Source organism: Bacillus rossius, chromosome 13 (assembly GCF_032445375.1).
Source record: "Bacillus rossius redtenbacheri isolate Brsri chromosome 13, Brsri_v3, whole genome shotgun sequence".
Taxonomy (NCBI): domain Eukaryota; kingdom Metazoa; phylum Arthropoda; class Insecta; order Phasmatodea; family Bacillidae; genus Bacillus; species Bacillus rossius.
The window spans coordinates 11,685,377-11,710,966 of record NC_086340.1 but is presented as its reverse complement, the minus strand read 5'-3'; the positions used below and the strand labels follow the sequence as shown (position 1 = coordinate 11,710,966).

General features: G+C 39.7%; 1 protein-coding gene across 5 annotated transcripts in view; it reads right to left on the bottom strand.

The window, feature by feature from the left end:
* Window positions 1-25,590, bottom strand: part of LOC134538240 (tyrosine-protein phosphatase Lar) — a 1,248,834-nt gene that overhangs the window by 84,822 nt on the left and 1,138,422 nt on the right. For 4 of the 5 annotated variants that reach the window (XM_063379387.1, XM_063379386.1, XM_063379389.1 and 1 more), the window contains 3 exons: window positions 17,194-17,379; window positions 10,475-10,585; window positions 993-1,268 (listed from right to left, as the gene is read on the bottom strand). In XM_063379387.1, the coding sequence (XP_063235457.1) occupies window positions 993-1,268; window positions 10,475-10,585; window positions 17,194-17,379 (573 nt within the window). The remainder of the gene's footprint in view (window positions 1-992; window positions 1,269-10,474; window positions 10,586-17,193; window positions 17,380-25,590) is intronic. The other variant, XM_063379388.1, reaches the window with a different exon arrangement.

Below are 25,590 nucleotides of genomic sequence, written 5' to 3'. Positions count from 1 at the left end.
TCTAATCTTTCTCATTGTATAGTACCACGTGCTGATGATGTGCGTATCAGAAAAGACCTACATCACCCAACTTTAAATTTCATATCATATCACACCGAACACCTACCCTAGTAATTCCAAACCTGGTTCATTTTGAAATTACATAGAAGTAAATTTTCTGGGTCTGAGTTTTATATTTCTTCGGATGTTAATTATCTTGTTGAGCAATTGAAAAACTGTATCTCTGAAAAAATCAATACCTTCATCCCACTTACCTCAAAAAGACTTCGAAATATCCTCTTTGGTTTTACAGTGAACTTATTAGCCTTAAAACCTAGAAAATAATTTTAAAAAAATCACAAGCTATATAGAAGAAATAAAAACTGGTACTACTATTCACAGTTTTCCCGTTTTCAGCGATTAGTGAAATCTCTTTATCACACGTGGCAAAATACACTGGACACACACTTAAAGTATCCCAGTGATGTCTAGAGATGTCTACGTGTATTATGTTTGTTTATAAGTGTTTCACAATGGTGCCACCACTTAAGGCCCCCCCCCCCCCCTTCCTTTTACCTTTTTTTCCTAACCTGGGCACACATAAGGTGGGAAGAGCTTCAGAAAAAAAAAACACGTGAATTAAAAACTTCTCAACATATCTAGCTGATGGCCAGCGAATGGTTCTGTTTCCGTGTAAAATTTTTGTACTGTAGTTGTGGACTAGTGGGAATGGCTGGAACGAGTGTTTTTGGAATGATGTTTAGGCGCAAGGGCGTCGCCAGCCGATGGCCTAGGGAGGGGGGGGAGGGGGGGGGGGGGCAAATGGTGGGAAAAGCATGTATTTTTTTTTCATTTGGCTACATTTTTTTAATCTCTAGGGCTCTAGGGAGGGGGGGGGGGACTGCCCCAACTCCACCCCTGGCGACGCCCTTGTTTAGGCGTGAAACCCTGGCAAAATGCCAAACATCGCGGTCGACGAGGAGACGAGCGAGCGTGCACGGGGCGCGACTCACACTGCACTTTGACCTGCGTGGTGGCCTCGATGACGCCCAGCGCGCTGGCGGCCACGCAGGTGTAGTTGGCCGACTCGCGGATGTCGGTCAGCTCCAGCACGTTGCGGCCGATGGGCAGCTTGTCCTCGGGCGTGATGTCGGTGGCGGGGCCCTTGCGCCACTTCACGAAGGGCATGGGCGAGCCCACGGCGACGCAGGTGAGGTTCAGGGCCGAGTTGAGCATCACCTCGTGCACCGGCGGCGGCGGGATGGAGAACTGCGGCGGCACCCTGCGCACTGTCGCCGCCGGCCCTCAGCACCCTTGATCCCTTGCTCCCTTCCTCCCTGCCTTCCTCCCTTCCTCCCTTCCTCTCTTCCTCTCTTACTCCCTTCCTGCCTCCCTACCTTCCTCCCTTCCTCGCTTCCTCCCGTCCTCCCTTCCTCCCTTCCTCTCTTACTCCCTTCCTCCCTTCCTCTCTTACTCCCTTCCTGCCCTTCCTGCCTCCCTACCTTCCTCCCTTCCTTGCTTCCTCCCGTCCTCTCTTCCTCTCTTCCTCTCTTCCTCCCTTCCTCACTTACTCCCTTCCTCTCTTACTCCCTTCTCCCATCCCTCCCTTCTCCCCTTCCTCCCTTCCTCGTGCCTTCTCGACAACCAAGGGAGGAGTCACTTCAATCAGGGATGTCACAGGTAAGCACCACCAAATCCTTTGTACTCAAAGGATTCGATACTCGAGAAAAAATATTAGAGGAAATTAAGCAAATCTAAAAAAATTCAACACTGATAATCTCTGAAGTTTACTACGTCAATTTTTTTTCTTTATACCTATCCTGTTACAACTACAAAAATTAGTGTAATTTTAAAATGTTACAATATGTATTCATTCTAGAAACTTAGTTTGTGTGAAACAAACAATTTTTTTTAAAGGGTAGAATGTTTCTACACCATAGTTAATATGTTTCATTTACCGTACATTATTTTATTTTTGACACCTGACACCTAGATTCTGATCGGAGAAAACACTGTGTTCCAACCCATCACTAATTTAAATTATTATTTTTTACGCGGGCCATTGCTAGTTCGCACTCTATGTCATAGAGGAAACCTGAATGCAACGGTTTTGTCTTGGGAAGCCTGTCATCGTTCTGTTGTCCAGATTACTTGTTTGGTATCATCGTAAGGTTTCTCTGTCTGTCACTGTGTAGTCAAAAATTGTTTGTCTGTATTTTAATGTTTTTTTGCAACTGTCCTTTCGTTGTAAATGCCCTCTGTTTGTATGTGCTGTGATATTGTTCTGACTAATTTGTTACATGTAATTCTCTGTGCTTTCTTTACGTTTTACATTTTACATTTTTTTTTTTTGCTTTTTTGTGTGTGTTTGTGAATTCATCTTTTTCCATCCATTCTTCAGGTTTTCTCTATGACATACAGTGCAGGTAGCAATGGCGCATGTCAAAAATAAAGAATTAAATAAATCTTTTTTATGTTGCAGGGGAATCCCAAACCACAATTTGAACACACATTTGTTAGATTATTGCCATAATATGCAGGAATGAGAAAATATTGTTTCAGTCCACATACTTCAGTTCTTTATTAAAACACATTTCACATAAAGCTTCCCACATACATTTATTTAGAAGAAACACCCACGATCTAAGTACCAACAGTACAACCCAAAATCATTGTTCCCAACACCTGTTTAAGAAACTTCTTACAAAATAAAATCAACATGGCAACACATTCCAACACTTCCCCTTGTTGCCCGTTTGTTTTATTTATTATGAACACCCAGCAAATTTTAAAATGTGCTGGTCTTTGGACCTGCTAAACCCTTTGGTTAATAAGTCTGATATATTTTCACCAGATGGAACATACTTAAGAATAACAGTATCATCATTTGTGTATTCTCTTATTTTGTGATACATTACTTTAAAGTGCTTTGTTCTTTCTGCTACCCTTTTAGTTTCAGCTATTTGTTTAGCAGACTGATTGTCCACATACAAAACATATGACCCATCAGTATACAGTCCCATGCCTAATTCAGACAGCAATTCTTTCATCCACACCAACTCTTTTGATGCCTCGAACATGGATATATATACTCAGCATGTGTGGTGGAAGTTGCTATTTCCCCTTGTTTCTTACTTTTCCATGCAACAAGACATTTCCCTATAAATATAACATATCCACTTACAGACTTTGCATCACTGTCATTTGCCCAATCTGCATCACAATAGCTACTTACAAAACCCTTGTCACGTCTATACACTAATTTATAATCTTGGGTTGAAACAAGGTATCTAATAACATGTTTAACACCCCGCCAATCTGTAACACTTGGGTTGTGGCACTTTCTGCTCAATTTTCCTACACTAAAGGCAATATCCGGTCTAGTGCATGTAGCTAAGTACAACAAGCAGTCTATAGCTTCCCTATAAATAGATTGATCAAAAGGTTCATTGTCAGAGTTAGCTGACAAGCTTTCCAAGTATGGCGAAGAACATCCTTTTGCTTGACTCATAGAAAATTTTTCCAATACACTGGCTATGTAGTTTGACTGACTCACAGTTAGGCAATCCTTTCCATCTCTACAAATTTCCCATCCAAATAAGGTTGACATACTTCCAAAATCTTTTATTTCAACCAGATTACCAAATTTGATCTTAAACTCATTAATTGCATCCATTTCACCCAACAATATCAGATCATCTACGTATACACCAACAATAAGATTTTTTGAAGAGAGAGAAAAAACACATGGATCTGAAACACACTGCTTCATCCCTAGACTGAGCATTATAGTAGAGACATGATCATTCCAATCTTTGCCAGCCTGATGTAACCCATATATACTCCTTTTTAATTCACAGACATATTCACCATCTGAGACATCATCTTTACACATTTCAGGCAATTTCATGAACACAGGAACTCTCAAAACACTATTTAGAAATGCTGCATTGACATCAACATGTTGCAGATCCCAGCCCATCTGTACACTCAGTGCAAACATTATTCTGATACTGTTTCTTCTAACAACAGGACTATATGTTTCCCAGTAATCTATACCAAACTTTTGAGTATGACCTTGAGCCACAAGTCTAGCTTTGAAATTTTGTACCTTACCCTCCTTGTTAAATTTCCTTTTGAACACCCATCGACACCCAATCACATTTACTCCTACAGGTTTCTTTACAACTATCCAAGTTTGATTACGTTGTAAATTATCTATTTCCTCTAACATGGCACTTCTCCAAAAGTCTTTCCATTTTTCATGTACATTTTCACTACCTTGCAAGTTCATCTCAAACAAAAACATTACATACTGTACAGAGGTTTAGGGCACATTTTATAATGTTGCAGGAATATCCCAAACCACACAAAAGTTTGAGACAAGGTTCTGAAACCTTGTTGGAACATTAACACTAAATTAAAATGTCAAAGCAGTGTCTGTGATATCCGAACAGGCAGTGAGTCACATTGCCACCAAAGTAATGTTGTGTGTTATTAGGTAGGGAACCCCAATAGGAAAATTCATGTACCAAAATGTACTTAGTTATGTTCATTTTCCTTATTAAAATTTTAATTGTGATTATATTTTTTTATTTAAGCGAAAAAAAAATTAACTTTGAAAACAACAATACACAATACTAATAGCACCAAAGATTATTTGTAAAATGCTTTTAACATCAAGTAGAAGTAAACAAACTGTAGTGATAATTCTTTTTCATGATATTGGATGACTTTATTTTAGTCACAAATGACGGTTTTCCAATTACAGTAAAACCAGACTGCGAATAGCCCGGTCAGATAATGTGTGAAGGCTTCGTGTACAGACGTTAGTGAACGGAAAAAGAAGAACTGATGGTTGTGAACTCAAATTATTGCAATCTAGCATGAGCAAGTTTTTAATGGCATATAACATTAGTGCTCTGGCAGATTTTGAGTTAATTTAAGACAAGAACAGCACACATTAAGAGTTATGTCTAGATAAACTTGTTTCATTCACATTATGAGTCTGGTACAGAATATTACTTTTCTCTTGTTGATATACATTTTAATGAAACCTTTTTAGGTAGATTTCAAAGAAATACTATTTTAAAGGCAGTATTAATAAAAAATAAATCAAAAGAGCATATTATGAAGGTACACTCTTGCACTGAATTATGTATTCTTCTTTCAGAATAACTAATGACCACCAATACAAAAAGAATCTCTTTTTATAATGAATCGGCTTTGCTTTACTTTCCTACATGATCAAAGGCCTCCGACTTTACCCAGTGTTCCCCCCAATTCATTAACGTACAGTATGACTTTTATGTTTTCAAAACTTTTTCACGGAAAAGCACTTTACCAATAAATGTTTGAACATCTATTTCACACCAGTCACTTTTATGTATTATAATGCACTGGTTTAAGATGATGCTAACAAATAAATTTTTCATACTTAAGAACTTAATTGCCCTCATTGATATAAAAAAATATATAGAAGTTAAACTACGCACCAAATAACTCCAAGCTTGAGCGACGTCACAAGGGAAGGGTAAATAACTCTGAGCTTGAACGTCACAGTAAATAACTCTGAGCTTGAGCAACATCACAAGGGAGGTGTAAATAATTCCAAGCTTGAACGTCACAAGGGAGGAGTAAATAACTCAACATCATAATGGAAGAGTAAATACAGTAACTCCGAGCTTGAGCAACAACACAAGGGAGGGGTAAATAACTCTGAGCTTGAACGTCACAGTAAATAACTCCGAGCTTGAGCAACATCATAAGAGAGGTGTAAATAACTCCGACCTTAAACAATGTCACAAGGGAGGGATAAATAACACCGAGTTCAAGCAACATCACAAAGGAGGGGGTGTAACCATGCTGGAATGTAGTCCCACAGAAATGAGAATATCTTCGCAGTTGATGTTTCATATCATCCAGATGACATGTATCATTCCTGGATGCAATTTGTTCTTTCACTTTGGCCCAGATGCTGTCAACAGGATTCAGGTCAGGATAGTAAGAAGGCAGACGGAAGTCATACAGTGATACTGTAGCCCAGAATGGCACCTGTATTTGTATTATATTAAATACCACTGACCAAGAAGTCTCTGTGCAAACCCTACCAGTAGAGATAGAAAATTTGGAAGCTATGAACTGTTACAATTACGTCATTTAAATTTTGAGGAAACGCGAGAAATTAAAAAATATATATATATGCTATTGATACACTGATTTGTTTAATTTACCTCAAGATGCACGTACAATTTCTCCTGCAGTTGAAAATTCTATTCCCACCATAGAGGGAGCGCAGCTAGTAAATGTTAGTTCATATTGAAGCCCGTAAAGAAGAATTATGTAGACAGGAGCTAAATGATTAAGGGCAGAATCACTGTGCCCAGCCGGAGCCCACAGAATTCCCCGATTCCAGAGGAACCAAAGAAGTGTGATGCGTCAGGTAAACATAAAAAGGGTGTAGTGGTAGATTTTTGTGGGCTGAATGCTTTAACCATTGGCGAAGTATTACCAATTGCTAATATTACAGAAATCCTTTGACAGTTATGTCTAGCCATATACAAGGGGGTACCCGGTAACATGTCCACAGAAGACTGAATTCACCGAGGCTTGTTCCGCTTCACAAGTTCGTGAAGCTCTGATTTCAAAATGTCAGTTCTAAAGCAAGTGTTTGTTCCCCTTCCGTAGCTACTGTGGTATTTCATTTTTGGTAGGATTAGATTCTGGAAGCTTACTTAATTTGACTTCGTGGTATGACGCATTATCCGTTACAACAATAGGGTTTTGGACAGGAAGTTTTGGAATCAGCTTGTCCGTCATTCATTTTTTCATAGTTTTCTTTATTAATATTGTCAAGATAGTGTCCTGTTGACTGCTGAGCTTTCCATATCACCAGGGCATTAGAAACTAAACCATTTTCACCCCTGGCTTGAATAATTATCAAATGTCGTCCTTTTGTAACTGGTAAAACTGGATCATTCAGCGAACTATCACTCAATGATTGGTTTTTAATGTGTGATGATACTTGTGTTTCACGCATGTATACTATCTCGGTGTCTTTATTTCTCTATTGCCGGATATATTTCAGGTACTCGATCCCTTTCTGTCTAATGTCTGTTTTTCTCAATCAAAAGAAGACCCTGTGGTATATTTTTTTTGCCACTTGACCCCAAGTTCTTTCAAAATTAATATAATTAATATAATTTTTAAGTTTATACCTAAGTTTTTCTACCAGTGGAACACATTCATCAATAAAACAGAAGCTATACACAGCCTGGCAAACTACAGCTTCGTCGAATCCTTCAAGTTCGTGTTTTACAGTCTCCTGCCTTTTCTTGTCTGGAGTTGAAAATGACACACTTTCGTCTGTAGCCAATCTTTTTTTTACTTCTTACTCGATAGTTTGAACTGTTGTGTGGTGAAACCTCTGCTGCTATAGACATTCTTAACTGTGCCTTTTCCAGAGGAATAGTTGGTCCCTTATTTGCAGTCTGTGTTTCCATGAGTTTCAACACATTATAAATAACTTCTCTCAAGTTTGTGAGTGCAAATTTTTTTCCCCTTTTTTAACTTAGACAGCACTGGAGGCATAATAAATGGAAAATTAATGTTATTTAGTTTTTTTTTAATTTAAAAATTTACTCAGATATACTCCACCTACAAGTTCACTCAGCACTGAAATCTGCCGCTGATCGAAAAGAAATAAAATATATAATATTTTCACGACAGCTAGTACAAAAGAAGTGGTGCAAGTAGCGCAATGCATTCCACCTCCACAACCCCCCACTCTAGCACGACTGGCCGAGGGTCGCGGGAAAGTAACGGTCGCCTTGGCTCGGAGATACGTGGCGTCTAGTATACCCTGAAGATGTTGACTGCAAAGTTCAAACAAAACATCGGCGAACTTTAATAGCTAGGGACCGGAAAAATTTGCGGGTTCAATTACCTGTATGATGAACTCCATAGTTCTACGTACACTCGGTCAAATGTCACCCACTCATTGACTGCTGTCTTGTGAGACGTTCCAGCGTAGCAGCCTGTGATTCGATAAAGCTTTGGTCGGGTGCTTCTCACTGGCCCAGAGTCATCCAGGTGAGTTGTGAACCAATAGCAGAAGCAGCACTGAGGTATAACGATTTGTATTTTAGCCTATCGCGAAATGAATTCGTGAATTTTTTCGGTCTCTATTAATAGCTTCGACCCAAAAGACCTGAAAGCTATGACAATGGCCTACGAAAGCCTTAGATCATGATAATTATTTTACATTCATAATTTGATTTGCACATCAATAAACTAAAAAAAATTAATCCTTTAAGTGTATGGTATTTGAAAAGGAAACAACTCAAATGGCATAAAATGCACAGACAGTATTTTTTAATGTCATACTGTAAAGCACAGAGGCCTATGGAAAAATCTGTAAGGGTCAAATTATTACTTACTCCCCTCTATTAATAAATAAAAATAGTGTAGGGTTGGTGTAAATTTGTTTTAAGACCAAAGCTTAGTTATCTATTCAACATTTCCAATTTTGCCTTCACAGTTATTTAAGAGACTCCTCACAAACTAAACTATTATAATATTCTTAAAGAATTTGAAACATGGTAGGTATTATTAGAACAAACAAAATAAAAAATCAAAGTAGCGATAATATTCTGAAATAATTTAACTCACAATAAATACTGAATTTAATATATAGCTATTTCTAATAGGAGCACCTTGCCTGGAAAGAATGTAGTAAACAAATTATGATCAGTTCATAAATAACTATTTTTGAACAGAATGAAGACTGTACCCCTAATCAAATTCAAATTTGTGAACAAACATAATAGAAATTGATTGAGCACAAAGTAAAAGTTAAGATATTCTTATAAAAACACAGGAAAGTGATGTGACACAAAGGTGTAAAAATTGATTCTACTGTATTAATGGAACACAATTAAAATTTTACAGATGCTTTCTTGCATCCAGTGTTATTCCTGATTTCAAACCCAAAGTATTTAAAATGGGTATTGTCTTTTCTGCTGTTTTTATTTTAATATTGTGTCTTCTTTGTTTGTATTTGGATTGTGTTGGGTTTTTACGTTATTTTATAGTTTGTTCAAGTGTTTTTGACTGCAGTCACCATTTGTTGGAGTTATTATTTGTTTTCTATTTATAAAATATTTGTTGTATTAAGTGTTTGCCGTGGTCTTTAACTGGTTTTCCGTTTTTTGTTTCCCCCGTTTGTTGGATGGCTATTGGAATGCTAAGAGTCTCCACTGAATTCATAGGTCTGTGTCCTTTTCTTGTTATATTTTTTGTATATTTTATTCAACTGGGTTGTTCCATCACTCATTATTTTTGGTAAGGGTAAACGCCCATTTTAATTTAAAGAAGCAAATGGTTTACATCACCATTAAACTTTATAGATCACAACAAAAAAAAAAAGGGGGTGTGGCTGTATCATGGACACAACCGTGTGTTGTACGTGAATACGTGTACGTAACAGGTATACATATATTCACTGAAACTATTTTACACTAATGATTTATATATGAAATCAATAGATTTTGATGAGAGCTGACGATTTAAACTCAAAACGAACGTCGTAGCTTCTCCGAGTCAAAAGTTACACTAAATGGAAATCTCGAAACGCAGCGAAATGACCTCAAAATGGCGGCGCTTTCCCTCTCCACCGCGCACGATGCGTCACAGTCCTCACTTAGCGTGACGAATTCTTCGATCCTTTAGCTATCAAGCGGTGTAATTAAATTTTGGATGGAGATGATAGACATGTAGCTAGCTGCAACACCAAAACTGTATTCCCCCGAATTTTGTCATCATTCCTTTTTTGGGAACTGCCTCCCACTACGGAAGCAATTTTAAAGACGTATTCACGTCAAAACAACACTGTAAGAGCCCGTCTACAATAGTCCGAACCTGTGCGTGGTCCGTGTCCTTATCCGAATGTGAGTGACGTCACATTGTCTCACCGAAAACTGCCCTGTCCACAATTGCGATGTCCAATGTCCGAATGTATTGATTTCTAAAGTTGTCACCAGAGCGCAGTAAATGTGCCAAACCAAATGTTTTTGTTTATTGTTTTGATGCTTTGTAGTTTGAGATTGAACTTATGAAAGTTGTGGGAGTTCAATATTATATATTTATTCAGTAAGGCAAAGTGGCAAATGTAAATGCTAAAAAAAAATGAACTCATATCACATTTAAAACGGGAACAGGAAATTCAAATATCGTGAGTGTCCTGTTCTTTTTCTGTGTCCGAAGTACACAGGTTGGGACAAAAAGTTCAAATTGACGAATGTCTTCGGACCAGGTAGGTTCGGACCTTCGCCCACTTGACGCATGACGTCAGAGGGTCACGTGGACCAATCAGCGACGAGTGTCCTTCGGACACAGTTTAGGACATTGCTATTGTAGACGGGCCTTAAGTGTGCAAGGAGAGAGAAGGCAATAACGGCGGGAAAGACGAAACAGCACGGGGGACGGGGAGACTCACCTTTGACGTACAGCATCATGGACTGGGAGTACTCGGTCCCCACGCTGTTCTCCGCGACGCACTCGTACTTCCCGTTGTCCTCCTCCTCGCTGCTCGTGATCTGCAGGGCTCCTGGACAGACAGCGCATCAAACTTCGTCACAGCTGACTGCTGGTCGCAGTGGAATTGTTAATGGCAGGTTTACCCCTACCTAACGATTTTGTTCCTAAACGGCAGGACATCTGCGAAACGTTCAAGTCAAGAGGGTTGTATAACACTCAGGTATTGACAACTCCTATAGCTACAATAGAATCGCTGGTGACCACGTGCTTATTACACCAAACTGTTTAAGTTTGTTCGCAAGTTAACCTAACCCATTTCTCCTTTGGCATCTCTTGAAGAGCTGCTACAGGAGAGATAACAGAACAACTTCACCAGTGGTGGATACAAAAATTTGGTTTGGGGGTAGGAAAAAAAAATTTTAAATAAAAAAAGATAAAATTTCTAAAGATATCAGTTTTCAGGAAAATAATTTTTCCTGAAAAAACTTTTTTCATTAATTTACCTTAAATTATTTTTGCAAGACTTTAAATGTTTTTGAGTTAAAACTTTCACAGGCTCTCGCAAATAAATTTATCAACTTTTTACCCAAAAAAAAAATCACTAATATCCGGTCTTTATTTACAGCCGAATAGTTCATTTCAGATTCAAGATATGTGTAGGACTCATGCCACCCTCTCTACCAACTGACAGGAACAAAACAATAATTGTTATTTAGAAAGTACTTACCGATCTGCAGAAAAAGAAATTATTGTAAAACTTACATCAGCCTATCTTAAATGATATCATTCTATGTTGTCAATTTGGAAAAGGGGGGGGGGGGGGGGTGGGGGGGGGGGGGGAAGGAAAATTTTCTCACTCGCACATGTATTAAAAAAAACTTACATTATTATACTCACTAAAACACTGACACAATGGGTCTTCAGATATAACCATGGGAAAAGTGACTGCTTACACAGTTGTAGTTGCACGGCGTTGTAAAGCTCACCGTGCATTACCGCCTTTGCTAATATATTACAAATATTTCTTAACTCGAGGAGAAAGGGGTCGGGGGAGGGAGGGAGCGACACATCCCTCCAACCCTTCCCTTTCCTACGCCACTGAAAGCAACCGTAACCATATCTCACAAACTTGTGCATTTGTCTGACAGATAACTGATGTGCGACGTCTTAGCTCTCGGTATACTGCATTTGGTAGGCACAATTCGCGAATCTAACGGAAGGGGGACGCACCACAACGCCGAAATGCAAATTGACCACAACGCCGACAGCTAGAAAACTGCTGTGTACCACAACGCCGAAATACACTAACGCCGAAAAATGTCATTGCAGGACTGCCACAAAGGTTAGGTTAGACTAGGTTAGGTTAGACTAGGTTAGGTTAGACTAGGTTAGGTAAGCTAGGCTCAGATAGGCTAGGTTAAGTTAGGTTAGGTTATATTACGCTAGGTTAGGTTAGGTTAGGTAAGGTTAGGTTTTATTGTGGTATTTCGGCGTTAAGGTACATTTAAGAAACACACACAAATTCATTCAGTTGTTATTTCGGTGTTGTGGTACACAGCAGTTTTCTAGCTGTCGGCGTTGTGGTCAATTTGGCATTTCGGCGTTGTGGTAACGACCCAAACGGAAGTCGCATGGAATGGAAATGTGTAGCCACGGTGCTGCCATCTGCGGCGGATAGCGTGAACCAAAGTTCACAAGGCCAAAGGAAAACTTTATAGTATTAACAGTTTAACAATATGGACAGTGTTTTGATAAAATTCCTTGTCGAGAATCAGGTGCAAAGCTGGAGTTTAGTTATTTTTCCAGTTTTTTATTTTATTTTATCGGAGGTGTTTCATTATATAGTTTAAAATTTCTGTCTGCTAACCAAACGATTCTATAGTCAATGCAGCATAATGAAAATTTTTACCATGCTAATTGCATCCACAAGAAGTTAACTTTCTGTTTCTTACAGCTTGGATATGCATACAAGGTAGCTTTCTATAGTCTCACTTTTAAAATATTTCTTAGCAATAATCCAAAATGACAAAAAAAAAAAAAAAAAAATTCTACATGGGTTTTTTACATAACTATCAAACATCCTCATTTCTAAAAAAAAAAAAAAAGTATAAAATACTACAAAAATATATATTTTCGAGCTTTACTTACTGTGATAGACGTGTCTATTAATAAGATTTTGACTTTTATTTTTGCATTTAATTTGTTTATTCATTATTTATGTCAAATTAATTATTTTCAATTTTTTCCCCTGCATTTTTCACTTTCAACGTATACTAGGATATGACAGTCTATTCTTATATCTTTTCATAAATGTTATTTTTTTTGAAAAGCATAAAATAGTTAACACAATGTACTATTACAAAAAAAAATTGTTCTTTTTTTTATTTCTGTCAGTTGCTTTTAAGTGATCCATATATATATATTTTTTTTAGTGGTACTCACCTGGTAAACCTACTTAAGAGTGAGAGAGAGAGAGAGAGAATGAGAGACAAATGCTATTTCGGACGGGTTTTGGTGAGAAAGCTGGGCGGGTGGGGGTGGGGGTGGGGGGTAAGTAAAATAAAATAAAATAAACCTGAGTATGGGCAGGAAAAGTGCCTGCGGCGCTTCGCGAGAGAACAGGGGCCCATTCTCGAAGGAGCCACACCCCCAACCCCCACCATCCCATCCTTGTTCGCGAAAAAAAAAAAAAAAAAATCCTCAGGCGAAAAAGAGGCGGCACTGAGAGTGAAAGTGTGTGTGTGTGTGTGGGTTGTGTGTGTATGTGTTGGCGCAGAAGCGCCGCCCCTGATGGGATATATAACTCTTCCTCTCCCGCGGCTAATGGTCCCGTGGGAGAGGCTGTGCTACAGGAACACACACACACACACACACACACTCCTCTCCCCAACCCCACCCCCCTTCTCCATCACCCACTCGCTCCTCTCATTGTGATGCAGAGAGTGCGGCACAGGGCTAATGCCTCCCACAACCACGGCATAACGGTGTACCGACACGATCAAACCCCCCTTTTCGTGCAAACCCCCGCCACGGCAATGATGTAGTGTAGGGGGGGGGAGGAGGAGGTTTGGAATTCTCTGCGGAACCAGACAATGAGATCCCACAAATACCCCCCCCCCCCCCAAACACCTCCACAGCAGCGAGGCCAACAAAAAAAAAGTACTAATAATGGGTTATCACGTTATCAGATACGGGTGGGTACACGGCTCTTGGAAACATCATCCATCCTGGCGAAGTGGCGCTAAAGGTTAGATGAATGAACGAACTATAGGGCTTAAACCCTCCCGCAGACGTCGAGGACATTTACGCTGTAATTTTTATTTTATTTTTAAATTTGTAAATTGAGCATAATTTACATATATTTGTAAATATGTATATACATCTGCACAACCACGACTGTACCACTACAAAAAAGTGTTCGCAGTAATACTGGGTTCGTATTTTTAATCCGGCCATTTATGCTTTTAAGACACTACACGATATCAAAAAAAAAAAAATTACTGACGTTGTTTCGTACCAAGGATTCCCCCGTGTTTTTTCGCCAGGTTTTGAAGACATCCCTTCAATTCCCTGAGTTTTGCCTGTTTCCCCAAATTTCCCTCGTCTGCGGGAACACTGAATCATCACCTCCAACATCATCACCATCATCATCTTCAAAACCACCATATTCGCCCTCACTATCACTATCACCGCCATTAAAAGCCCTGCCTACCCGGGCACACATACAGTGTGCAGCGCCTCAGAAGGGAAAAAAAAAACCACTATTTAAATACTGCTGAAGATATCATAATGGAACCTGGTTATGAAAGGCAGTTAAAAGAATAAGCTGTTTCCGTATTGATTTTTTGACGTGACAACGTCTAATAAATCGATGAACGCCGGCTGCACGCACGAAAAAGGATGACTCATTGTCCCATTACGCACATTGTCCCGTTACGCTGAGTCCCGTTACGCTCATCGTACGCTTGCGCCGCATCTATCTCTCTTCCACTCGATTGGAACAACCATCGATTTGACTTTTTCGAGGCACATTAAACTTGAAACACTCCCATTCGTTTCCTACTTTTCCTATCATCGTCCTATCCTTAACAGAATAACACAGATTGGAAGAAGTTTAATAGGAAACTTGTATAAAAGTTGTAGTTAAAATAATCTCTTCGTTAAAAGTAATAAACATATTTGAATTAATGAGTGCAAATAAAAGTAAATTTATCAATTAAATTGTAGATTTCATTTCACTCCTTCTTTGTATCCATACAAAATAGTGAGAATTCAATAAAAATGATTCAATTTTATTCATAAAAGTATGCAATCATTTCATCAATGTTTTGATATGACGTCACGTTAAATTATCGCCCGTAAACCGACTTTACAGACAACCAATTTTTTTTTTAAATTTTATTTCGCAGACGCAGTTTTCGGCCACTCAGGGAGCGCCCGACGCATCGACCGAGACCCCAGGGGCTGGCCGCTGATTGGAGGAACACCAAGGGCTTAACGGCGGGTTCCGTGCGAACCCGGGCAGATGTCGCCTTTCGTCCCCGTCGACGGAAAGATCCCCGACGGACCCGAACCTTCACGACCACCACGGCGTCGCTTGTCTTATCCCGGGTGGTTGGTGGTGGTGGTTGTTGTTGTTTCGCTTTACTTAACTGTTCCCGAGGCAACTGTCTCTCGCCTTCGTCAGCCCCGCGGAGTCGGGAATTGCCAGGAGACAGCTTTCTGTGACGTAGGTGAAGTCACTTTTTTAAACTCGCCGTCACCACATCGTGTGAGACCTAAGATGCACATAAAATTCTGCCATTCCCGATTACACCCGAAAAATTCACCTTCGGCCAACTTCGGGATTTGTTTTATTTTTGCGCAGGAAAAAATGAATTCAAATATTAAAAGTGGTCGGTTAAGGTTAGCTACATTAAAACACTTGAAAACACTATGGACGGTTAGTTAGGTTAGTATAGCTATACATTAAAATAAACAGAGAAATATAACTATATATATAAATAAACCCGAGGTTGGCCGAAGGTGAATTGTTCGGGAGTAATCGGGAATGGCAGAACTTTATGTGCATCTTAGGCTTCCCCCCATATTGTACACGCCCAAGACATTGCTTAAACGGTCCTTGATCACGTCTGATGATGGTTGGTAAGTATGAATTAGAATCCCCGTCGTTGGAAACTGTTACCACACTGCAAACACTACATTTCAGCCAATGTTTTTTTTTTTTTTTTTTTTTTTTTTTTGGGAATTTAACCCATATTGTGCAACAATTAGCACATAATCATGCGGACATATCACCCCCTTAAATACAGAGGTGCAACTCTTACAGAGGAAGCTGAAACCATGTTTTGGCGCCAGTGGCGTAGCCAGGATTTGTGTATGGGGGGTGTTAAGAAGCATGCCCCCCCCCTCCCGTATTAAAGCGGGGGGTACGGGGGTCCTCTCCCGGGAAAACTTTGATTTTAAGGTATAAAATAGTGCTATTATAGCAGTTTTTGGTTCTTAAATTTAAATACTGTAATGGTAAATTTTTTATTAATTTTAATATGAAATTTGTTTGGACGGGAGCAACAAAGTGTTAAAGTTTATAACGTTAATTTAACTATTGATTCGTAATAGATATTTAAGCTGTGTGAGAAATATTTATAAATTTTATTTAACTACTTGACTACTAAATGCTTAGTACCAGATATTTAAGCTGTGCGAGAAACACTTAATGCTGAGTTGTGTATATATATAAAAAAGCATTTTCTATATAAATTAGTAAGATATGCAAAATTTCTAGGGCTACCCAAATAAAAGTGAAATTTTTTTTTACCTGTTTGTTTGCCTGGTAAATATCTTATGGATAACTTCTCACAATCAATACAGCTACGTTAGTAACACATTGTGAAAGTCACCATCTAGTGGGCGGGCCCAGAACTACTTCAAAAAAAAACCAGGTATCAGGTCTCGGCAACTGAACTCGAGCGGTAAATGAGGGGAAGGGGTTAGAGGTGGTAGAAGGGAGGGGGATGAGGTGTTAGGAGGGAGGGGAGGAGATGAGGTGTTAGGAGGGAGGGAGAAGGGGATGAGGTGATAGGAGGGAGGTAGAGGGGGATGAGGTGTTAGGAGAGTGGGGGAGGGGGACGAGGTGTTAGGAGGGAGGGGGAGGGGATGATGTGTTATGAGGGTTTGAGAGGGGGATGATGTGTTAGGAGGGACTGGGAGGGAATGAGGTGTTAGTAGAGAGGGGGGATGAGGTGTTAGGAGGGAGGGAGAAGGGGATGAGGTAATAGGAGGGAGGGAGAGGGGGTGAGGTGTTATGAGGGTGGGAGAGGGAGATGAGGAGTTAGGAGGGACTGGGAGGGGATGAGGTGTTAGGAGGGAGGGGAGGAGATGAGGTGTTAGGAGGGCGGGGGAGGGGGATGAGGAGGTGGTAGGAGGGCGGGTGAGGGGGAGGAGGTGGTGGGAGGGTGATGAGGTGGTAGGAGGGCGGGTGAGGGGGAGGAGGTGGTGGGAGGGTGATGAGGTGGTAGGAGGGCGGGTGAGGGGGAGGAGGTGGTGGGAGGGTGATGAGGTGGTAGGAGGGCGGGTGAGGGGGAGGAGGTGGTGGGAGGGTGATGAGGTGGTAGGAGGGCGGGTGAGGAGGAGGAGGAGGGGGGAAGGATCGGGTGGCGGAGGCTGTCGCGCGCGCACCAGAGTCCATGACGTGGTAGCGGTGGCTGTCGGCCGCGTCCACGGGCAGCATGTCGCGCACCCAGGCGACGCGCGGCTTGGGGCTGCCCACGGCGGTGCACAGCAGCACGGCGTTGTGGCCGATCTCCACCACCTTGGTGCTGGGCGCCTGCGTGATGTGCGGGAAGCCGGCCGGCAGCTTGTCCGCTGCGAACAAGCGACACGCGCGAGGTCACTGGTTGGAACCGAGGTTGGTATTCAGTGGCGTAGCCAGGATTTGTGTATGGGGGGGTGTTAAGAAGCATGCCCCCCCCCCCACACCGTTTTAAAGCGGGGGTCCCGGGGGTCCTCACCCGGGAAAATTTGGATTTTAAGATGTAAAATAGTGCTATTTTAGCAGTTTTCGGTACTTAAATTTAAATATTGTAATGGTAAAAAATTTATTAATTTTAAATATTAAATTTGTTTGAGTGATGAATAAGAAATTTAATTAAAGATTTGTTGGTAAAGGGGGGGGGGGGGGTTGAACTCCTAAATCCCCCCCTGGCTACGCCCCTGTTGGTATTCCAACACCCAGAATACGCTACACCTGTACCCTAACCATATTTCTACTGCACGATATGACAAGGCCAGTTCCCTTATTTTTCAAGCAACCGATTTTGTGTATATACACACACACATACACACAACCTAGCTGCATGAGGTGTTGACTACAAAAGCTTTTTATAGATAAATGGTTAAATCATATATTATTTTATCTGGTGTCAAACATAATAAACTTCTTTCTAAGAAATTTGAAGTGCTGGAAGTTTATTTTAAGCAATAAATGCAGAAAAAAATATAGTTTAAGAGAAAATAAAGTTATTTTTTATTGTCATAATGTTCGTACCAATGGGGGTGAAGAATTAGACTAATACCTTCATGGTTCGTCACATAAGTATTAAACAGCTACATTGTTCACACTGGGCATACCATCTGTCATCTACCGGACTGGCGTGAAAACAACGCTAGGTTTTCGCACAATCTTGGAGCTGTCCGGTGTTATTCTCAAGCCTATTTGATACTCCGCTTGTTATAACATAGATGACACACATCACAACTAACAAGCACAATCCACAATCCATACCGGCTGCGAAAATTATTCCAAGTCCAGTTTTAAACTATGAGGGGTTGCCCCTCCCCCATAATTGTAGGTGGGCTTCCACAGAGCTACATTACAACCTAGATCATGGTAATTTTTAGCATGAAGGGTGGAGGGTCTTCACTTCATTCCTCCCACTTACCTGGGACGAGTTCAAATCACGAGCGAAACTCTAGTTCTTGAAAAAATGAGTATGATACACACAGCCACAAGCAGAGTCCCGCTATCCCGGACTAGATGAGACCAGGCCCAGTTCAGACCACCGGAAGTCAGGATCAAACGGAATTTTCTTTAAAATGCACGTAATACAAGGTTTAGATGGCTAAAAATCATATACATTGATATATTTTTTTCTTTCTTTAACAAATAAAACTTTTCCTACACCTTTAATTTCAGTTTGAATACTACCGTATGCACACTCAAGTTTTTAACCAAAAAAAAATTAATAAATACGGAAGAGCTGGGTCCGGATTAGCAAGACTATACTATGGATATGTATATTATATATATCTATGTATAAATTAGCGACCTTAATATCGCTTTTAAATGTGAATGTTCAAAAATATATCTCTCTCTCGCTATATATATATATATATATATATATATATAGAGAGAGAGAGAGAGAGAGAGAGAGAGAAATATATCTAATTTTGTATTAATTTGTATTAAACATATGACACAAAATTGCCAATAAAAAAATTCTGGTAATCTGATCGCTACCAAACTTCACAGGGTCACGCGATGGGCTATTATGAAGATTGCCTGAAAATTTCATCAACATCGGTCCAGCCGTTTTGGAGTCCATAGGGAACATACATACACACATAGTTTTACGTAAATATGTTTCAATACTCCTATATATGAAAGCTGCTGCTGCTACCATCTGTGTTTTCAGCAAAGTAACTTGAAGGTTAGCATGAATGATGGTACATAAATTCTTGATTCGAGTGTGTTCGGCGTTAAGGCTAGTACAAGTATAAATACAGATTATCTGCATTTTTTGTTTGTTTTCAAATTATTATAAATCTGAAATTCAATTATTAGTAATGTTACGGGGCCCGCCTTCTCGGACACACATGCGATGTTCAGAGCTTTACAAAAAAACGACGCGATTTGAAAACTGATCAAGATATCCGAGCGCACTCTATTCACGAAAATAATTTAAGAATGTGCTGAGGGCGGATGGATATAAATATACTTCCGTACTTAGTTTTCAAACTGTATATTTTTTTTTTTGGAGAACGCGTGTTTCCAACCCAATTTTTACACGTGTTTCTCGAAAGCACCCAAAGGTCTCGCGTAACACCTTCATCTTCATTTCTCCGCCATACAATGCCCACGTTACCGCTCAAATTTCACAGTTCCACCATGCACGACGATAAGTTTGCACGCCAGTTCAGAGCCTTGTGCTTAGAGGCGACACCACGCTAGAAGCTACAGCGAGCGGTCGCACTTATCATCCCGCCTCAATAAAACACAGACAAACGTAGATTTTCAGCATAGTGTGTGCGTGAACGTGCAGCCATACAAGTGGAACAAATATGGCGACAAATAGCTTTCTGATCGTTATACTTCCTTCAATTTCTTTTTTTAAAATTTACGCTCTGATTAAGAAATTGCATAGGTAGAGACCGGAAAAATTCGCGGGTTGAATGACCTGTAGGATGAACTCCATAGTTCTACGTACACTCGGTCAAATGCCACCCACTCATTGGCTGCTGTCTTGTGAGACGTTCCAGCGTAGCAGCCTGTGATTCGATAAAGCTTTGGTTGGGTGTTTCTCATTGGCCCATTGAGTCATCCAGGTGAGTTGTGAACCAATAGCAGAGGCAGCACTAAGGTATAATGACTTGTATTTTAGCCTATCGCGAAATGAATACGCGAATTTTTCCGGTCTCTATGCATAGTTATACCCTAAGGTTTGTAATACGGTTCGTAATTCTTAGAGAGAGAGAGCGTCCAACAAACGCACCGGCGCACTAGGGCGTCGCGATACAGTAGGCAGGTAGTTTTTTCTGCCCCGACCTGGAACCACGTGTACACGAGGAGGTCTCGTGCGGCGACTATCAATCAATGGCTCATATCCGGGAAGCTTTTAGGAAATGAAGTAAAAGTGGAGAGGGAGGGGGAAGGACGGCGTAAAAAGGGAAAACAGGAAGCCTCATGGGAGACGCATCCCTTCCCCTCCCTCCCCCCCCCATTCACAAAAAACCAACCGCTCCATATCGCATGACGTCACTTTGTAATAGTCCCATTACAGAGCGCGCCACTCGCAGTTCCTATAAACCATCCAGCGGAATGAGGGAAGTATCCCCCCCCTCCCCTAGCGGCGTCCCCGAGGTAATGCAAAAAAAAAAAAAAGTGCGGGAGGTCTCCAGGGGAAGAGGGTAGAACCGTAAAAATATTCCCTCCAAAAGGAAGGAAGAAAACACGCAAACACAACCAACCCCCCCTTCCCCCTTCCTTCCCCCGCAGAGAAGACAAAATAATTAAAATTACTAAGATGTTGCTTTGCTTGTCGGGGGTCTTTTTTTTCTCCTTCTTCTAGAAGAACGTCGAATGCGAACCAAAGTTTCGGTCGACATTACATTCGACAACCTCAGGTTAGCAGGAGCGGCCTGGGACCACAAGGCAAGCTGTCACAGACATATGTGTCGCACGGGCCTGCGATCTTTGTCATACAGGTTGTCCGTGAAATAATGTCCCATTTTCAACGGCACACTATACAGTTCAATTTAGACTCTTTACAAGAAATCATACATCCAAATTGAAGGTAAAACTAAAAAAGTGTTTTTCTTACAAATGTTCAATATATATGCAATTTTAGCTATACGGCACACATCCCACACTTTGGTTAATAAGACCGGAGTAATGGAAGTAGTTGCCTCTTCAATTCTGTGTCTCAACTATGGAAAATAAAAGACACGATATTTCATAAAGCCCAAAAAGGAAAAAAATATATATTCGCATGGCGTTATGCCACAGGTGAACGTGGAGGCCAGAGGAAAAAAAAGAGCTCTGTCGTCTCGACCATTTACGTCCAATAAAACGGGCAGGGACTTGGACAATCAAAAAGAAGCGCACGTTGAACTGAAATTACAGATTCAATCTCGGCAAACTGTTGAACACACGAAGGTTTAGGCTCAGGAGTGGGAATCCTTCATTTCACAGACGATAGAGCCACACCCGAAGTTCCCCGAAGTTCATGCTCGTTTTTTTCCCCCCGTTCTATCTCATTGTATAAACCGGTGTGGCATTAAATTTTGCGGTCGATTAGGATAGGTTAGCTTCATTATAAATTCTTTAAAACATTGTGGATGGTTGGTTATATTAGGTACGTCTAGCTACATTAAAAATACTGTAAAATCATTTAATGGTTGCTTAGCAAATAACTTTTTTAATATGTAGCTATCCAGGGCTAGGACACTGTTTACATGCTTTCACAGTATCTTTAATGTAGCTATCCTAACCAAATCAACCGTACACAATGTTTTAAAGTATTTATAATGTAGCTAACCTAACCTTTTACAAGGAACAAAAAAAAACCAAGATGCACGATCGGTTTGGCTCTTTCGTCTGTGAAATGAAGGCTTCCCCTCAGGAGTCGCCAATTTTGCGTAGGTGGCGCTGCAAGCGAGAAAGCAACAAAGCAGTACTCGCGCATGCGCTTATCTTAATTTTTTTAAAGTTACTCTTCAATTGTGACCATCAAACCAAAACTCTACAACGCTTACAGTTGATACTATATTTTATGTTGTCAAGACTTCAAGACTTAAGGAATCCGCCTACCCGGGCACACACACGGTGCGCAGGGTGTCAGAAGCAACAACGTGATTTGTGAAAACTACTCAAGATATCCGAGTGGTGTCTGTTTGCGGAAAACATTTAAGAATGCGCTGAGGGTGGGTGTGGGTAGTTCTCGTTCCGTTAAAAGTGTATTTACAGAAGAGTTAAATGGGCTAAAACTCGTGTTCTTAGAATAATTTTTTAGACCTGCTGAAACTCACGGTAAAAATACTTGTAAGCACCCAAAGGGCCTTGCATTACACCTTTATCTTCATGTCTTCACCAACTAGGTTACGGTCACCGCTCAACTCTCATAGATTCCAAGACGAGAAGACGGCGCGCCAGTCCTTAGAGGCTATACCCGCCTCATCAACCCAATTACACCCCTGACCAGACGGGCCCCTTAAAAAAAAAAAAAAAAAGTGCGACGCTCGATGGTATTTCTAGCGCGGTATCGCTTCTAAGCGCAAGGCTCTGAATTGACGCGTAGTCTTCTCGTCGTCACAGGATAACTGTGAAATTTGAGCGGTGACCGCAACATTATATGGCCGATAAATGAAGATAAAGGTATAATGCAAGTCCCTTAAGTGCTTTTAATAATCTGCACTGGTTGTTTTACGCCTAAAAATTACTCTCAAAACATGCGTTTTAGCCATTTTAACTCTTCTATAAATAACATTTAAAAACATGATCCAAAATTAAAAGTACTTTTCGGGCATCAGCGAACTCTTAAATGCTTTTCGTAGACATACCCCACTCGGATATCTTGAGTAGTTTTGAAATAGCGTTGTTTTTCCTGAAGCTCTGCACACCGTCTGTGTGACCAGGTAGGCGGGCCCCTTAAAGCCCTGGTTATAAGGTTGCAGACATTACAATTCTTTCAAAAAATTCAGTTACCTTAGCCAAAGAAACAATGCAAGAGGTCTGGAGTTTTAATCCCTCAAAAATAGAAGGTCAGTAATTGCCAATCATGTAATATTATCATCTTCGAAAGATTCGTGCAATGGGAGTGCATGACTTGATATAAGCTTTTGGACATACGCCATTGCTAAGCACATGTATGTCTGTAGAAGAAAACTACAAAAACACAAATTAAGCAAAAAATTTCTGTTGTCAGGATATAAACACCACACAATACTCCACAACAGGAATATGGTCAACAAACAAAGAAAAACAAAGAAAAATGGACTAAGAGAACGAAAAAAAAACCACAAATGATGACAGCACAAAAATATTGTGCCAATCATCTAGCCTGTATGCATCACGCATGAATGTCTGGATGTTAGACTACCCAACACTGATAGCGTAGCAAGGATACATTTGAAAGTCTGAAAGGTTTAATAATTATATTAACACCGTCTGTTTCGGTTACGTCTAAGCGAAATTAATTAACACTGACGTAGTGCTATTGTTTTTGCAAAGTAAAAATTATTATCGACTGAAAAATTTTTGAGGACTGAATCATACAACGATGCCATTATGAAAAATTCAGTACAAATGACAACTAAGTAACTAGATTTTTTAATGGCACGATTTATAATAATTATTATAGGGTTGATCTTTAGAATACATGAACATAAAATTCGAAGCCTGTGAGTTATTTGAGTATAGATACATATACTTTGTCACCACAGATAAACCGCTAATCACTGCAAAACATAACAAAAAAATAAATAAGCATAGAAGTAATCACGTAACTAATACAGTATGCTGTAAAGGAGTGCAATAAAATAAACCAAAACGCGATGTTTACATGGCCCAAGATAAGAAATGACAATCTTTGTAGGCTCATTCCATTGCACCTCAAAACGTACATAATGAGAGAAGCGTAGTTTTACAGAATAACTTTATATATATATATATATATATATGTATATATGTGTGTGTGTGTGTGTGTGCGCGCGTGTATACACACACAGTGACTTTGTGTTTAACACCTGCGGAATAATAATGAAAGATCAAATATAAATATATATATATATATATATATATATATATATATATATATATATATATATATATATAAACATTTTTACTCGGAAAACGTTTCCCCCCTTTTACAGCTCATATATTGTAGTATATATATATATAGGTTATATATTTACAGTTTTTGTATAGTATATATAGTGAGATTGTTTTAAACACCTGCGGATAAACGTGAAAGATACAAAAAAAAGCAATTTTTACCCCATTTCTAGTTTACTTACTTTTTTTAAAACAAAATTACAATATTTACATATATAAAGTAAAAGGGCTTTCATAGAGTTTTATCGAAATTAAAAGTACACATAAAAAAGTAAATAAAAGAGATTAATTTATTCCTACGAAATAATAAAAATACTCTCTAAAAAAGGGCATTCGTGCAAAAAAAAATAGTTACACTGTTTTGACTGCGTATACTATTTTAAATTAAATTCATGGGTACCTCCAACCAGCTGCTTTATTCGTTTAAATATTTCAGCAAAACTGAATATGAGTAAAAATATAGAACTAAGCTCACTGGTATACTTTCGGGTATTTATAAAACAAAACAATACTATAGTAGTTAGATTTGGTACCTCCGAGCGCAGGGGATTGAAGACTAGGATTCATGACATCAGTGTCTTAACCTTGACCTCTGATGTCACCTCTACCATCTTGTATTACTTTATTTCCGGTCGCCATCTTGGATTACACCATTTCCGGTTGCCATATTAGATTACGTCAATTCCGACCACCATCTTGAATTATGATATTTTCAGCCACCATCTTGAATTACGTCATCTTAGATTATTTTAATTCCAGCCACAATTTTGGATTATGTTATTTCAGGCCACCATCTTGTGTTACATCATTTCAGACCACAATATTCGTTACATCATTTCCGGCCACCATATTGGACTGCATCATTTCTGTTAACCATTTTTTAAATTCTAGAAATGTCTGCCATTTTGATTTCTAGAGCTTTCTCTCATCTTTGATTATGTCATTCCTGACGAGACCTGAGGCTTGAGGATTCGGATTTAGGATTTTCACATTACTGTCGTCATCTTTGATTCAATATTCTCATGCACTCGGAGATACCAAATCTAACTACTAACTATATCATATTTAAAAAAAAAATAGATTTGGTTCATAAAGTTACACAAGTAGGTATACATAAATGTATTAATAATAGCCAAAGATTACTTTCGAAGAAAAAAATATTAACTACCTAACCTATTTGTTGTAATTTAAATCTTTGGGGCATAAAAATGCTACACTGCATAAACGGCTGGCAATGGCGAAAATGTTTGTACAAACAAAGTCGCAAACACAACTTTGGTAATTTTCGCGTGAAACGTGCTTCTGATGCAATTGCTTCGATGTCAATCAATTATAAACAACTGGTTAATTAAATTCGCAGCTGCATTAATTACAAAACGCGGGTACACAGAGCATGGTGTTGTGGAATGAGGGGGGGGGGGGAAAAGAATAAAACCACTAATAAGCTCAGTTATATCCCGACAACG